This window comes from Chrysemys picta, chromosome 4, assembly GCF_011386835.1.
Source record: "Chrysemys picta bellii isolate R12L10 chromosome 4, ASM1138683v2, whole genome shotgun sequence".
In the NCBI taxonomy this organism is placed as follows: Eukaryota; Metazoa; Chordata; order Testudines; family Emydidae; genus Chrysemys; species Chrysemys picta.
The window spans coordinates 72,785,968-72,799,684 of record NC_088794.1 but is presented as its reverse complement, the minus strand read 5'-3'; the positions used below and the strand labels follow the sequence as shown (position 1 = coordinate 72,799,684).

The following is a 13,717-nucleotide window of genomic DNA, read 5'->3' as shown; positions in this document are numbered from 1 at the left end:
ATAGATATGTACATTTAAAAAGCTGGCCCTTAGAGATCTATAAGTTATTAAGGGATGTGCATGTGTCAGACAAAAAAGTTTAGATCAGAGCACAGAGTGCTCTTTAATCCACCCCAAATGATGCCCCAAAAGTTATTGCTGATACATCATCTGCCACTGGGCTTCTAGGATCATCACATTATAATCACTGAGTGTGATACAAAGAAAGAGTATTTTCTCATTGAAGTAATTAACGCTTGTCAGTTGTCCACTCTCTTTCCCACTTTACCTTTCCCTTCGTCCTCCATTCCGCTCCCCCAATCAGTTGTGGTATGGTGGGATTGATCAGTGGGTGGACTAGCATAATTAAAGACAGTGTGGAGCTGTTCTGTTTCTGGGTAGGTTGCATGTATGGAATCATACCTAAAGTGCATAAGGTAGTTTTTGATCAAACAAAGACAGTTAACTTTATGCCCATTTTCTGTGTATGTTCCATTTTCCAAAAGAAACAGTAGGTGGGGGCGGGCAGTACCACAAGGAACTGCCTTTCCTTTCTTTCCTCATCCCTTGCCATGTTTTTTCTCTCCTCCACGACATGTGGGAGGGTGAAGAGGGTGTGTGTAGAGGTGGAGGCATACTGGGATTACAGTTAGTTCTTGGGGGTACCACTCTGAGGCACTTCCCCCTATGTAACTGCAGGTAGATTAAAACTGGAACACAAGGAAATGTATGTATCATGTTTACTTGGACCAGTACTTCCATTTTTTCTCCAGTATATTTTTAAATATGAAACTTGCTCAACCTTTCCCTGGTCACCCCTTCTTGCCTCCCCTCACGTCTTACCTCCCAACATAGCTGACACTTCCTCAGGATACAGAACCTATTTTACATCTTGCATAAGGGCCACTTTATCACAGTCTAAATCACAATGTATACCATCTGATCTTATGGAGTATGAGATGATCTGATCGTATCCATGTAGCTGAAGGGAGGATTGATCTTGTTCCCTTCAAATTATACAGTTCTCTAAAATGTGCAGGATCTAGTGAAATCATAACAAATCTCTGATTGTAAAAGGAATAAGGACCAAATTCTGAAAACAGTGGGAAATTAGCTAGAATTAAATTGCAGGATTAGTCACATATGACAAGCACCTAACAACTATAGGCCAGACACTAATATTAGTCACATTATACATCAGTATAAATCCAGAGTAACACTGTAGGCCAGAAGCTCTCATCTTCTTAAATGTCTATGGGAACTGAACATTTTGAAAATCTGTCCCCAAGTCTTCAATGTATTGGATTTCTTTTGTTCTACTCTTCTAATTTTTCTCCCTCTCTCTCTCTCTCTCTCTTTCCAACCACATGTACACAGTCTTTTCCTTTCACAGAACTATTTTCATTACTCTACTTTGCAATATTGTATTGCTCTATATATTTCTGTTAAAGATTCATTTGGATCTATGAGAGATATACTTCAAAACTAAACCACATGACATGACCACATGGCAGACAAACAGACATGGGGACTGTGTGATATTATTACCATGGCTTTTTGTGTACTTGTATGTTTTTGCTCCCCCTTTTCTTTCATTTGTTCCTTTCTTCCACAGCGAATAAACAATAACACTGAAAAAGAAAGTTGTTTTAAAAGTTAGCTTAACATCTCTGAATGTTTTGCTTTGACTCTGTTAACACAATAAGAGGTTGTTTTCTTCCTAGTCTTATAATGTTTTTAGTAACAATATAGGGCCTGATCCAAAGCCCTATGAAGTCAATGGAAAGATTCACACTGAATTCAATGTTCTTTGAATCAGGCCCATAAAGAATCATTTAATCCTGCAATGCTTACCCAGGCAAACCCCTGCATTTTTAACACAAATTTTCCTCAATAAGGAGCTCAAGAACTAGCTTCTTAATAACATTAACAAAATTGTAAAGAATAACAATTATCTAAAATGTATGTAACATATGAGTTTATGGAGATAAATGATATGAGTAAACCATGTAAGTCTTATATAACTAAATGTTCTGGCTTGCTTTATTACATTTGAGTTGTAAAATAGCTAGGTAGCTAAGACACTAGCTATAGTATTGACTGTATTTTCCTTAATTTAAAGAGCTTGCATTATGTGAAGGCTTTTTATTGTTTGTTTATAAATAAAAAGTCTAAAATAGCTACAAAGCTGAAAACCATTTTAGATGAGAAAACAAAAGAGAGAGAAATGTTTATACATGTCTTCTATTTATCTAATTTTTCCACTAAAGAAATCTTATTATCTATGTTCATTCAGTGCATGATGAACTAAATCTTACTTTATCCACCTGAAAATGTATACTAAACTCATATGCAACTGTATGTCCAGCACCTCATATGTAACTTTATTTAAAATATAACCATGAAACAATATACAATTTAATAAACAATATTACCTATGTGTATGGAACAAAGTAATGTGATGCTGTTTTGTTTGGAAAGTCATTTAAGCAAAGTTATACAGATCACAAGGTGCAGAATTGCCCCACTAGGGAAACCACAAAGAAACTAAACCTAGTTGAATAAAATCAAATAGAATTGTATACGGTCTATACAACAACCACCACCAGCAGGTGTGATCTAACTGGATCTTAGAGGAGAATTATATACAGAGTGAGATTATTAACTGAGTTGCAAACAAACACCTAATAATTACTTTGAATATGTTTTCTTTGAGACCTTCCCACGGTCCATGTTTGAACTAGTAATGGATTTTTAATTGGGGGAGGGAGGCAATTTTTCTACTGGGGGCTCTGCCTACCACCTAGGTATTTATTGCTCTACAAATTGTAACTTCCTTTTTGCATTTGACTAACAGCTTCAGTTGTAAATCATTGACTTATGTTAAAAGAAACAGTGTGTACCCTATGCAGATCATTGTGCTTGGAGTAGATGAATCAGACCAGTAGTGGAACCAAATTGTAGATCACTCAGTATTAAAACAGCATCACTGCATCACTGCAAAATGGGTGTTTGTAAAATTTATTACCATCTAACAATTTCAGAACTGATTTATTTGCTTTCAGATTTAATAGTTATGTTTATATATTATTTAAAAAGAATTAATAATATAAGGCAGTGTTAGTCATAATACATCACATATCTATATATATACATATAGTTATATATGTACATATATATATAGTTCAGTAATTCTTCTATGGTAGTGAATTGGAAATATATATCAGAAATTCTGTTATTAAATTGAAGTACACTACTACTAACAATCTGCCTCAAACACTTTACATAGTGACTTGGTAGGAGAAATATTATCTGAATGACATTTAAATGTAAGAACATTTAGAAATATTTCTCTAACAAGATCAAGCATAAAAAATAACCAACACTTAATGTGTTCCACTTAAAATTACACATTTCAAGTGAATTAATAGCTCATTACAGGTTGTAATTCTAATGTAGTTGCACGCTGTCTCTAGCCTATTCTCCCCCTCCACATTAAGTAACAGACTCAAACTGCTTTCCGATTATTACTTTGGGGCTACAAGGAGCTTTGGGGCATAATTAAAAATATTTCCAGAAAGAATCTGTAGACCACATCTGACGTCCCACCCTCTGTTAGAATTAGACCACATCAAAGGGACCTTTTTTGTTTTAAAAAATGGTCACCAGACAACTTACAATATACAAGAGTGGGCTTATGTTTTATTGTATAGATGTCTGACTAGAGCAAAACGACTTAAGGTTGCTTGCTATTCAATGTTGCACCAAGTGAGACAAGGTAGCTATAGCCCTTTGATATTTCACTGGAGGTCGTATTCATTTCATTTGAAAGGGAACCATTAATGACAGACCTATAAGTGTTCTCTTCCCTAATAAGTAGAATACACATCGTTTGGGAAGCATGTCTGTGTTAGATGCCCAGGGCGGAAAGATTTGTAGATGATGGTGCTAATTATAAAAATGGTAACCATAATGTGATCAAGATGGAAGCAATTTGAGCAAAAGTCATTAACGTGTTACTCTTCCACCCACTAGTCTTTTGCTTTACTATTGTAGGAGGGAAGTATCTTGTGGGATTTTTTTCCAGAGTACTAATGAAAAACTCCCTAGAAATCTAAAACTGTACATTTTCAATTTCACATCTTTATGGGGATCCAACAATCGTAGACATCACCCTGAGTTTAGCTATGAAGAGACTTACCTAATATTTCTAAATAATCATTATATTTTTGCCCTTCTATAGCTATCTGTTGATATATCTTCAAACTATTTTCCTCGTCATCTTAGTACCTAGGTGCTATTTTGTGCAGTAATTTGTGGGTGATAAAGGATTCATAAAACTCAATGTACTATTCTCCTTCAGAGAAAACGTGTTTCAGGGAGGACTTTTGTTTCAATGTTAACTGAAGGATTTGGCCGTTACGTAATGATCTTATTTTAGTGCTTTGTGTGTTTATAGGCTCATATTTTTCATTAGCTTTTATATTTTAATCACGTTTTTACTAAATAGACTGTACCTACATAATTGCATGCATGTGGCATTGCAAAAAAAAAAACACACTAAAGAATTAATTATACAAACATGTATCAGTTCTCAATCAAACTCTCCTTGTGAGGTTGGGACATAACTTGTCGAAAAAAGACGGAGGATGGTACTGGTGGGGAGGGGTGCTTGTTCGTTCTTTATGTATTTCCCTGTATTCCAGACAACTAAAGGATGAAAAGCCTTTTAGGGTTGGAGGGCTACTAAGTTTTAAGTATATCTAAAAGGGAATAGCTTTCTAGATCACTTTGTCCGCCTGCCATTCCTTGTAGAAAAGGATCGTTTCCCTTTGATTTTTCCGTCCAGTAAAAGCTTATTTTCTTCTATATTGCTTTAAAGTGTAAGAAACTTTTCTTTTCCTCCGAAGGAAAGACTTATTTTCTATATATTCTTGTAACCGACAGTGAATAAAAATCATATTGGTCAAGGTCAAATGGTCGAATTTTGACATGGCTCCATTCAAAGACGCATTTGTGTGGCCTTCAGTCACATGAATACTAATTCTTTCTCAAACACTTCCAGGAAACTTTTAATTATTGATTGTTTCATATGAAAATCTAATAGACGAGCATCTTTTGAGTAGTACACCTGGACAGCATAATTTTTTTATAGAAGTTGGATAACCTTTTGCGTTCCATTTTTCTTTATAGGTAACTCCACTAGAAGAGAAAAAAAGCTGATAAAGACGTGTGAAGCTGCATACCAGCAATTGCAGACCTAACTGTTATGCCTGATGTAATTTACCAGACAACAACAAATAATAAGTTAAGGAAAAAAGATTAAAACCAATGTCTTGCAACTATATGCACGAATATATATACTTTCTCTGTAACTGGGCGCACTTTGCATTAGTTAATTTAGAAATTCGTCAGTCTTAAAAGACCCATACAAATATTGCATATTAGCAACCGTGAATTGATTGATTTACTAATAACTGTTTTCTTTCAGAGTTCAGGACAAAGGGAAGAAAGAAGTTTAAGTCACTAAAGGCTGACAGTGAAATCCTTTAATGCGTATTTTCCTTTTAGCCACCGGAGCAGCCAGTGTCTGAACCCCTTTTATTATGCTCCCTTTTTTAAATGTGCATTTGTAAAAGCTGCTTCCCCGAGTTGTTTTATCTGGACATCAGTCATCCCAGTTGTCATGTGTTGTGATTTGCGATAGGGAGTAGCCAGGGAGAAGTGACAGACCCCAGGGATGAGCTCCTCACCGTATAATTTTCAGATGCATAATTGTTCTATTTTGGATCTTTCAAAGCAGGGGAAACCAAGGCAGAAACAGCTCTCTGGCCCTCAGCTGGGTTGCTGCTGCTGCCTCCCCCCTCTCTCTGTGATGCGGTTATCCGCAAGAAGCCATCGTGTGTGTGTCTCTTTCTGTGTGTGTGATGCTGTGTAATTTTATCCAGGCTGCACTCTGGGAGTTCACACAAGACTGATACCTTTGCCTCCCTGCTTTGTATCAATTGGTCGCAGATCAGGCTATTGTTGCAGGAAGCTTCTTTCATTTCTATGCTCCGTCGATCAACGAATTTTCCCCACAGTCTCTTCCTGAAATTCAGTGGGTCTCTCTCTCTCTCTCTCTCTCTCTCTCTCTCTCTCTTTCTCTCTCTCATGCGTGCAGTCTGTCTAACTGGAGACCCAAGGAGAACTCTGATCACTGCAGTTCCATCTAATCCAAACAGCTGGGACGCCTCGGTGGCCTCTGCCCGTGTCTATTGATTTAAGTAGCTCTAAGACAGATACAAGGGACAGATCGAGGCAGATAAAAACTTGCCAATGCTTCACGATTTGAATCAGTGTGTGCTTTGCAACTTTGGAGGGCTGCTAGCAAGACTTCTTTAATGGGACCCCTGGTGTCTTCTGCGCCAAGCCTTGATCTCCCCAGCAGACTAAGGGCTGCGGCCATCATGCCACAATGGTTATAATTTGGATCTTGCTGCTGAGTTTGTTGCAGGAATCTTGGTCCCAAGGGCTGGCTGCGGAGGTGCCCGAGGTACCTTATTGTGCTAAAGGCCAGACGTGTGACCCAAGGCTGCGCAGAGATGCTGGGGGGCGCGGCGGAGTCTATGAGCATCTCGGGGGAGCACCCAGGCGCAGGAAGCTCTACTGTGCCACTAAGTATCACCTCCAGATCCACTCCAATGGGAAAATCAACGGCAGCCTGGAGAAAAACAGCGTCTTCAGTAAGTACTGTGCATGCCTCTCCCCTGCCCATTTCCTCCTCTATTACCTTTGTAGGGTGGCTTTCAATTACTATTCGCTCTGACCCGTTGAATTGTCCTTCAGGTCTAACCTTAGAAACCAAGGCGATTAACGAGCCTGGGGCTGTTTAGATTGAAGTGACAGTGAAACAGACACACTGGGCGCCAGATTCTGACACCCTTGCTCTGAACAGCGTCTTACTCTCGGAATAGTCCTAATTGAGTTCAATAGGATTGCTTGAGGAATAAGGTGCTACCCAAGGGGTAATAGGGTGGCAGAAGCTGCTCCTTTATTATTAGGATTTTTTTTCCAGATTCAAATTCAGCAAGATTTTGTCCTGATCTGCTTGCAAAACTGGAATTACTTTGCAGCACACATTTGTCCCTCCCAGATAACACTCGCAGAAACAACCAGTTCCGAAGTTGCTAACAACCGTAAGGGTAATACACTTCCTCAGTCCAAGAGTTCCTCAGTTTGGATTTTGTTTGATCTTTAATGCTACCAGACAAAGCCCATCTCTCTCCTTCCCCCTGCCCTTTTCATGCAGCGTATTCTCCAAACTCCTCTGCCCACACGCAAGGCACAGATGGGAGAAATACAGATGTGGACCCGACCCAGTGAAGTCAATGGCAGAATTATGGCTGAGATCAATGGGAGTAGGATCTGGTCCTCGTTTTGCTCCAGAATCGGCGCACTTAATGACTAGTTAATTTTAAACCAGCTTCCAGAATTACACCCACACCCACCCACTCACGGAATTGCTCAGTGGCTTGTGCAGAAAGCGAGTGAGACAAAGGGAAAGAAATGTACCTCCACCCCCGACTTCCAAGAAGTCAAAACAAAATTGTTTTTTCAAATTGCCTTTGATCTGGTGATAGGAGGGGGCCTATCTGTGTGTGTGTGTGGGGGGGGTAAATCTGTTCTCTTGCCCCAGATTCTCCATGTTCTGAACAAGCAGCTCAGGTCTAAGATGGAGCAACTTGTGTCCCAAGCCCCGTTTGATTTGTACACCTTCTTTACCACTCCGCCACACACCCCCAGGCTGAGTCCTCTGGTTATAGCATTAGCGTAGGAAGCAGCTTTTCTGTGTCTAGAAGGGGGATAAATCAGTGTCGAGACAACCGCTAACTGCACTCAACTGTCACTTTGTTTAACCATCTTTGCTACAGTTGCAGGCATCTCTCCTCACATTTCCTTTCAAAGCTCCCTCACAGCTCCCTGTCACCAAGCTAGGACCAGTGCTAATTCCTGAGGAGTCTTTAGACCGTCCAATGGCTTTCTTCAATCTCAAACTGGGTTTCAGATTAGTTCTCCCCCTCAGGCTGCGTGTTGCCTCCCCGCCCCCAAACTTCTTGCTTGTCTCCTCCTAGGGGGATGTGAGGTGGTACAGATTAAATGACTTTTACCCCCTTGGAAATGTGCTGGAAATCAGCAGCAATTAAGATGAAACGGGATATGTCAAGAGCAAAGGGCTGTGAGTGAGAGAGTGAAGGAAAGATCGGGATTTTCAAATACTTTTCTTAACAGGCCAGTGGAGATATTGCAGCCGGTATGTGGACTCGGTGTCTCATGAAGATGCTTTGGGGAGGAAACAGCTTTCTTCTCACAGCGGAACCTAAAATCCCCAGAGATCCGGGACTTTCCTTTCTTCCCACTCCCCAGGATAGGAAGTATAGCATCCCACGTTGGGAGTCTGGAGCCCAGGATGCTCCGGGGAAACCTACGCCCTTGCTCTGGTTAGCGCACAGAGATAGGGAGACTCCAAGATCTGGCTCAAGTGCACAGAGGAAAACCACTATTTCCTAGAGAAAACCCCTCTCGTTATCAAAGACTTTTAGGAGACATTCTTCCGAGTTCAGTCAATGGCAAAACGACGGGTGATTCAAAACAGCTGTACGTACAGTCATTACCCTAATTTGTCGAGATTGAGGTCAGACCAAAAATTTAACTCGGCAAAATAGGAAGGCTTAGCACAGTGTGTTTTCTAATTGTCAAAAGACACTTCTGGGGTTACATCCGGCTTCTATATCGTTACAGAGAGTACAGAGCTTTGAAACCAGAATGGCTGATCTGGGAGCTTCCAAAAGCAAGATATAAATTTGCACATGTATCACAACTACTCCTACTACAGCATCTTCCCTTACAAGAGTTCTATGATAGTTTGCATCTAGCATCCTTTGGCGGGATGTAAACCCTTTGGGAGGCTGTCTGGGCTTCTTTCCCCCCTTACTCTTGTCTAGTGCATTAGACACGATCTTCTAAGGGCTGAAATATCTCCTCCCTTACTGTCATACTGTCCTTTTTTTCAAGCTCTACATCAACTTTCTAAATGACAAGTTCCTTTCATGATTATATACATGGCTCTAAGATGCAGTCGTCTTACTCCATTTTACTCTCTGGAGACTCAAGAAAGAGCATTGTCCTGAAGTGGGTAGCTTTGTGACTGGTTTCAATAAGTCAAGCGCTCTGGTGTCCCTCAGAAAAGCATTAAAGGGGATTTAAACTTTTTATATATATACATATAGGATTAGGTGAACCTGTAGTTCAGTGTCAGATCTTTCCTTTTTAAAATAGTTAAATCTCAATCAAGCAAGTAGGGATTTACTGTCAGTTTCCAACATTTCCCATCTCATTAGTTTTTTTCCTGTATTGTCTAATTATGTCTTTTTTATGTACATGACTGCAGTATGACTTCTTGAGTGTATAAATTATAAGATTGAACTCATATTCTGCAGGTAAGTAGCTATTCAGATGTATTTCAGAAAATTACATATGAAGGGGAAAACCCATCTCTCCTCTGTTTCTAGGTATTCTAGAGATAACTGCAGTTGATGTTGGAGTCGTTGCCATCAAAGGGTTGTTCTCTGGCAGCTACCTGGCCATGAACAAAAGGGGCAGACTTTATGCTTCAGTAAGTTTTATTGTAAGATCTTAACTATTGTATTGAAATGGAAGCATGTTCTATTTGGGTGTCAGTAATTTTCATGGGGAGGGGGAGCACTATTATCTTGAGTGCACCAGGTTTATCTGCTATGAATAAATGCTATAGAAAAAAGATTAAATGCTGTAGCAGAAAGGTGCTCTCAAAGTGCTAAGTATTCTAACTTTTCTTGTTACCCGTACAGCCAAAGAGACAAAAATAATTTATTTGGCAAAGGCTAAGATTCTCTTGACAAGATTTTGGGTTATACAAAATTAAGCATGAAAAATACACCAGAAACAAGCCTCTGAAATATGATATTAATATCAATATCTTTTCACAATGACCCAAATTAATAGATGAAATGTATCTTTGACACCAGGAGTAGGTGTAAATGTCAGATGGAAGGGAGTCAATAACTAGAAAATCCTTCATTGATGTCAATGGGAGTTTCTCTTACAGAGTACAAAACTGGGCCTCAAGCAAATGTAAGGCCTGGTCCCCACTAAGTCCCCACTTCGGACTAAGGTACGCAAATTCAGCTACGTTAATAACGTAGCTGAATTCAAAGTATCTTAGTCCGAACTTACCGCGGGTCCAGACACGGCAGGCAGGCTCCCCCGTCGATGCCGCATACTCCTCTCGCTGAGTTGGAGTACCGGCATCGACGGCGAGCACTTCCGGGATCGATCCCAGAACATCGATTGCCTGCCGCCGGACCCTCCGGTAAGTGTAGACGTACCCTAAGAGAACTCAAGCTGGTGTCAGAAGACAGAGAGAGAGCAGGAAAAGCAACTACAAAAAAGTCATAAGAAGGTGTAAGTTATATGTTTCAGAGAACCATTCAGATTGAAGTGTACAGACACCTCCTAAACCTCAAAACAGATACACCTCTACCCCAATATAACGCTGTCCTCAGGAGCCAAAAAATCTTACTGCGTTATAGGTGAAACTGCATTATATCGAACTTGCTTTGATCCACCGGAGTGCTCAACCCCGTCTCCCCAGAACACTGCTTTACCGCATTATATCCGAATTCGTATTATATCGGGTCGCCTTATATCAGGGTAGAGGTGTATTAAGGAAGTTTAAAGGCAACTGTTACTTAGGACTTAGTTCATTGTAATAGTCCACAGGTGTATTGCATCTACCTATTAATATGTAGTTCATCATCAAGATACATAGTTTTGTCTCTTTAATAGTTTCAAAATGTCCATAGTAGATAAGCACCCAGGAAATTAGAATTATATTTTCAGTGCACAGACATATGGTTATAGGTCCAGAAATGCAAGCAAACTAATACTTTCATCTTGGCTGGACAAATTGTAATGATATGCAGCGTGGGGCATGGGTCACTTGCTGGAGGATTCTCTGCACCTTGAGGTCTTTAAATCATGATTTGAGGACTTCAGTAACTCAGACATAGGTTAGGGGTTTGTTACAAGAGTGGGTGGGTGAGATTCTGTGGCCTGCATTGTGCAGGAGGTCAGAGCAGATGATCATAATGGTCCCTTCTGACCTTAAAGTCTACGAGTCTATATGCCTGAGTATTTATACACCACTTTCCATCTTCAAAGTGATTTTCATGCATTAATTAATAAATCCTCATAATTCTTTGAGACAAATGTTTTGTCCCCATTTTCCAGATGGGGAAATTGAACTCAAGGGATTAGGCAATTTGCCCAAATCCCTAGTGAGTTAGTGACAATGCTGAGATTAGAATTCAGAAGGTCTGTGTTCCCAGTTCCATGTTCAAACTTGGAACACAGACCTTCTGAACCTCTACAGCATTCTTCTTATTATTATTATTAATTTGTATTGCGGTAGCACCTTGAAGTCACCAACCAAGTATCAGGGTCCCATGGTGATGCATGTCATACACTCACGCACATAACAAATAGAGCACATGATCCAAGTATAAGAAAAGAGACAATAGGTGGATACAACAAACAGATCTAGGGGAGCGCAAGGTAATAGCGAGGTAGTTATCTTTAGTGATAAATCAATAAAGATCATCTACAAAGGAAAAAATCCATAGATATACACATATAGCAATTTAAAAAGTAATATAGTTCGAATTATTGTCCTTTTCTATTTCAGGTTAGTTTGTGAATGTTTGTTCACATATTAGTTTGTGAATTGCTAGATAGTCTGATACTGTGGGACCTTGTTAATAGATAGATGCTGTTATTCTGTTCTGAATCCCTCTTATACCATCCTTCTCTCATTCTGATCTCGGGTTTCCTCTTCTATATGCTGCAGTCCTTTGTTTAATAACCGGCTGACCCCTCTGTAAGTCCTGTTCCTGCACTGGTGAGGGTGCTGAACTATTATTTGTGCTGCCTTTCTGGAACTGATGGTTGTTGTGTTTGCTTTACAGGAAACTTACAATGCAGAATGTGAGTTCGTGGAAAGGATCCATGAGTTGGGCTATAACACTTACGCATCTCGCCTATACCGGACAGTGCCCAATGGAGCCAATACCAAACGCAAAGCCAGTGCTGAGAGACTCTGGTATGTCTCCATCAATGGGAAAGGCCGACCCAGAAGGGGCTTTAAAACCCGCAGGACACAGAAATCCTCTCTCTTTCTGCCCAGGGTACTGGATAACAAAGATCATGAAATGGTCCGTCTATTTCACACAAATGTTAAATACAGAGAGAGTCTACTGAAGCCTCTGAGTAAGAATAAAAGAAGAAGGAGAGGACACCAATGGATTCCTTGGGGGGATTGGGGTGGGGACTGAAAGCAAAGAAGAGTGTTCGAAGTGCAACTAGAAAACAGACAGCTGTGACTGTATGACATATCAGCAGGGACATTCTTGATACAATGTATATATAATTGAATGTCACATCAAACCTATTTACTTTTAGATATTTTAGAATTATTGCCTGTGCTAAAAACAAGTAACATAAATCGAGGCACATTCAAATGTAAATTAGATGGATGTAATAATTTTGTCAATGGCCTTTAATATTTTTCTTTTCCTTATTTAATTTTTTTCTAACTTACTTTAGAATGTTCTCCCAATGGGGTATTCCCCCAGTGAACCATTCTCTCCTATGAACATTTTACACTTGTTACCTGTTTCTTGAAAGAAAGCATAGCACTTTTATAATCCTTTCAGTGGTTTCCCAGTACAGGACTACATTCAAGTTATAATGGAGTACAAAAATCTTAGAACTGGTTTATTTTGTAAGTTACATGTATTTATTTTTACTTTTGTTTTGACAAAGTCAGTATCATTCATTTTCTCTCCCCTGAAATTAACTTAACTTGAAATTGTAAGGTTACTTTGAATTTAAACATTTCAACAGTGCTACACATTGTTATAGTGTTCTAGAATTCGTTTAATTAAAACATGAGGTCATCTGATCTTGTTATTTAATGGTTTTCTATGAAGCCTGATAAAGGATATAAGCTTTACTAATATAAAGTGTTGGAAGACCATATAAACCAGTTTTTTATACATTGAATCTTATTCATTGCTTTAAGACTAGAATATGATGTTAAAGTTGAGTCCAAATTTCCATTAGAAACCTCTCTTATCAGGAAATGGGAACTCAAGGTCTGCTACTGCTATCCCAAACTCCTACTGAAGTCAGTAACTTGACTGGGAGTTGTACCTTGGGAAAATTAGCCTTCAGGAGAGGATCAAACATTTTCTTTAGGTTGTTTTCTATATAAAAATCTTAGTTCTGGGAATTAATATATTTTAACCAGTACAGAAAAAAAATCAGTTTGGCTATGCAAAAAGAGATTTAAGATGGCTTTTCTATTATTACTATTATTTTTTTAAAAATGCTTGTATTTTGAATAGAAATGGATCCAAGATGCAAAGTTCAAATCCAGATCTGGATCAGTTATCTTTGGTTCAATCCCTTATAGAAATAGGGTCAGTTGTGATTTCTGATTTGAATCCGGAAGTGAACTTTTGCAAAGTTTGTGTTTATGTCATGTTTTATTCTGAATTTGTATCTAGTTTTGAAAAGTGGAACTTAGCATTCAGGTAATATTATCATATTGACAGAGCAATATTCTGATTTAGAAGTGTCTGGAATGCATGCACAGTAA

At 39.1% G+C, this 13,717-nt stretch overlaps 1 protein-coding gene across 1 annotated transcript; it reads left to right on the top strand.

The window, feature by feature from the left end:
* Positions 1-5,474: 5,474 nt before the first annotated feature.
* Positions 5,475-13,361, top strand: FGF3 (fibroblast growth factor 3). The gene is made up of 3 exons (XM_005278740.4): positions 5,475-6,704; positions 9,531-9,634; positions 12,024-13,361. Exons 1-3 carry the CDS (start codon positions 6,437-6,439, stop codon positions 12,387-12,389), a joined length of 738 nt encoding a protein of 245 aa, XP_005278797.2. The 5' UTR covers positions 5,475-6,436; the 3' UTR covers positions 12,390-13,361.
* The last annotated feature ends 356 nt before the right edge of the window (positions 13,362-13,717 follow it).

Excerpts from the sequence above, each read along its gene's own strand:
- FGF3 (XM_005278740.4), top strand. The coding sequence starts at position 6,437 with ATGGTTATAATTTGGATCTTGCTGCTGAGTTTGTTGCAGGAATCTTGG. Across the intron at positions 6,705-9,530 it reads GGAGAAAAACAGCGTCTTCA|GTATTCTAGAGATAACTGCA; the intron begins GTAAGTACTGTG and ends CTCTGTTTCTAG. Across the intron at positions 9,635-12,023 it reads GGGGCAGACTTTATGCTTCA|GAAACTTACAATGCAGAATG; the intron begins GTAAGTTTTATT and ends TTTGCTTTACAG.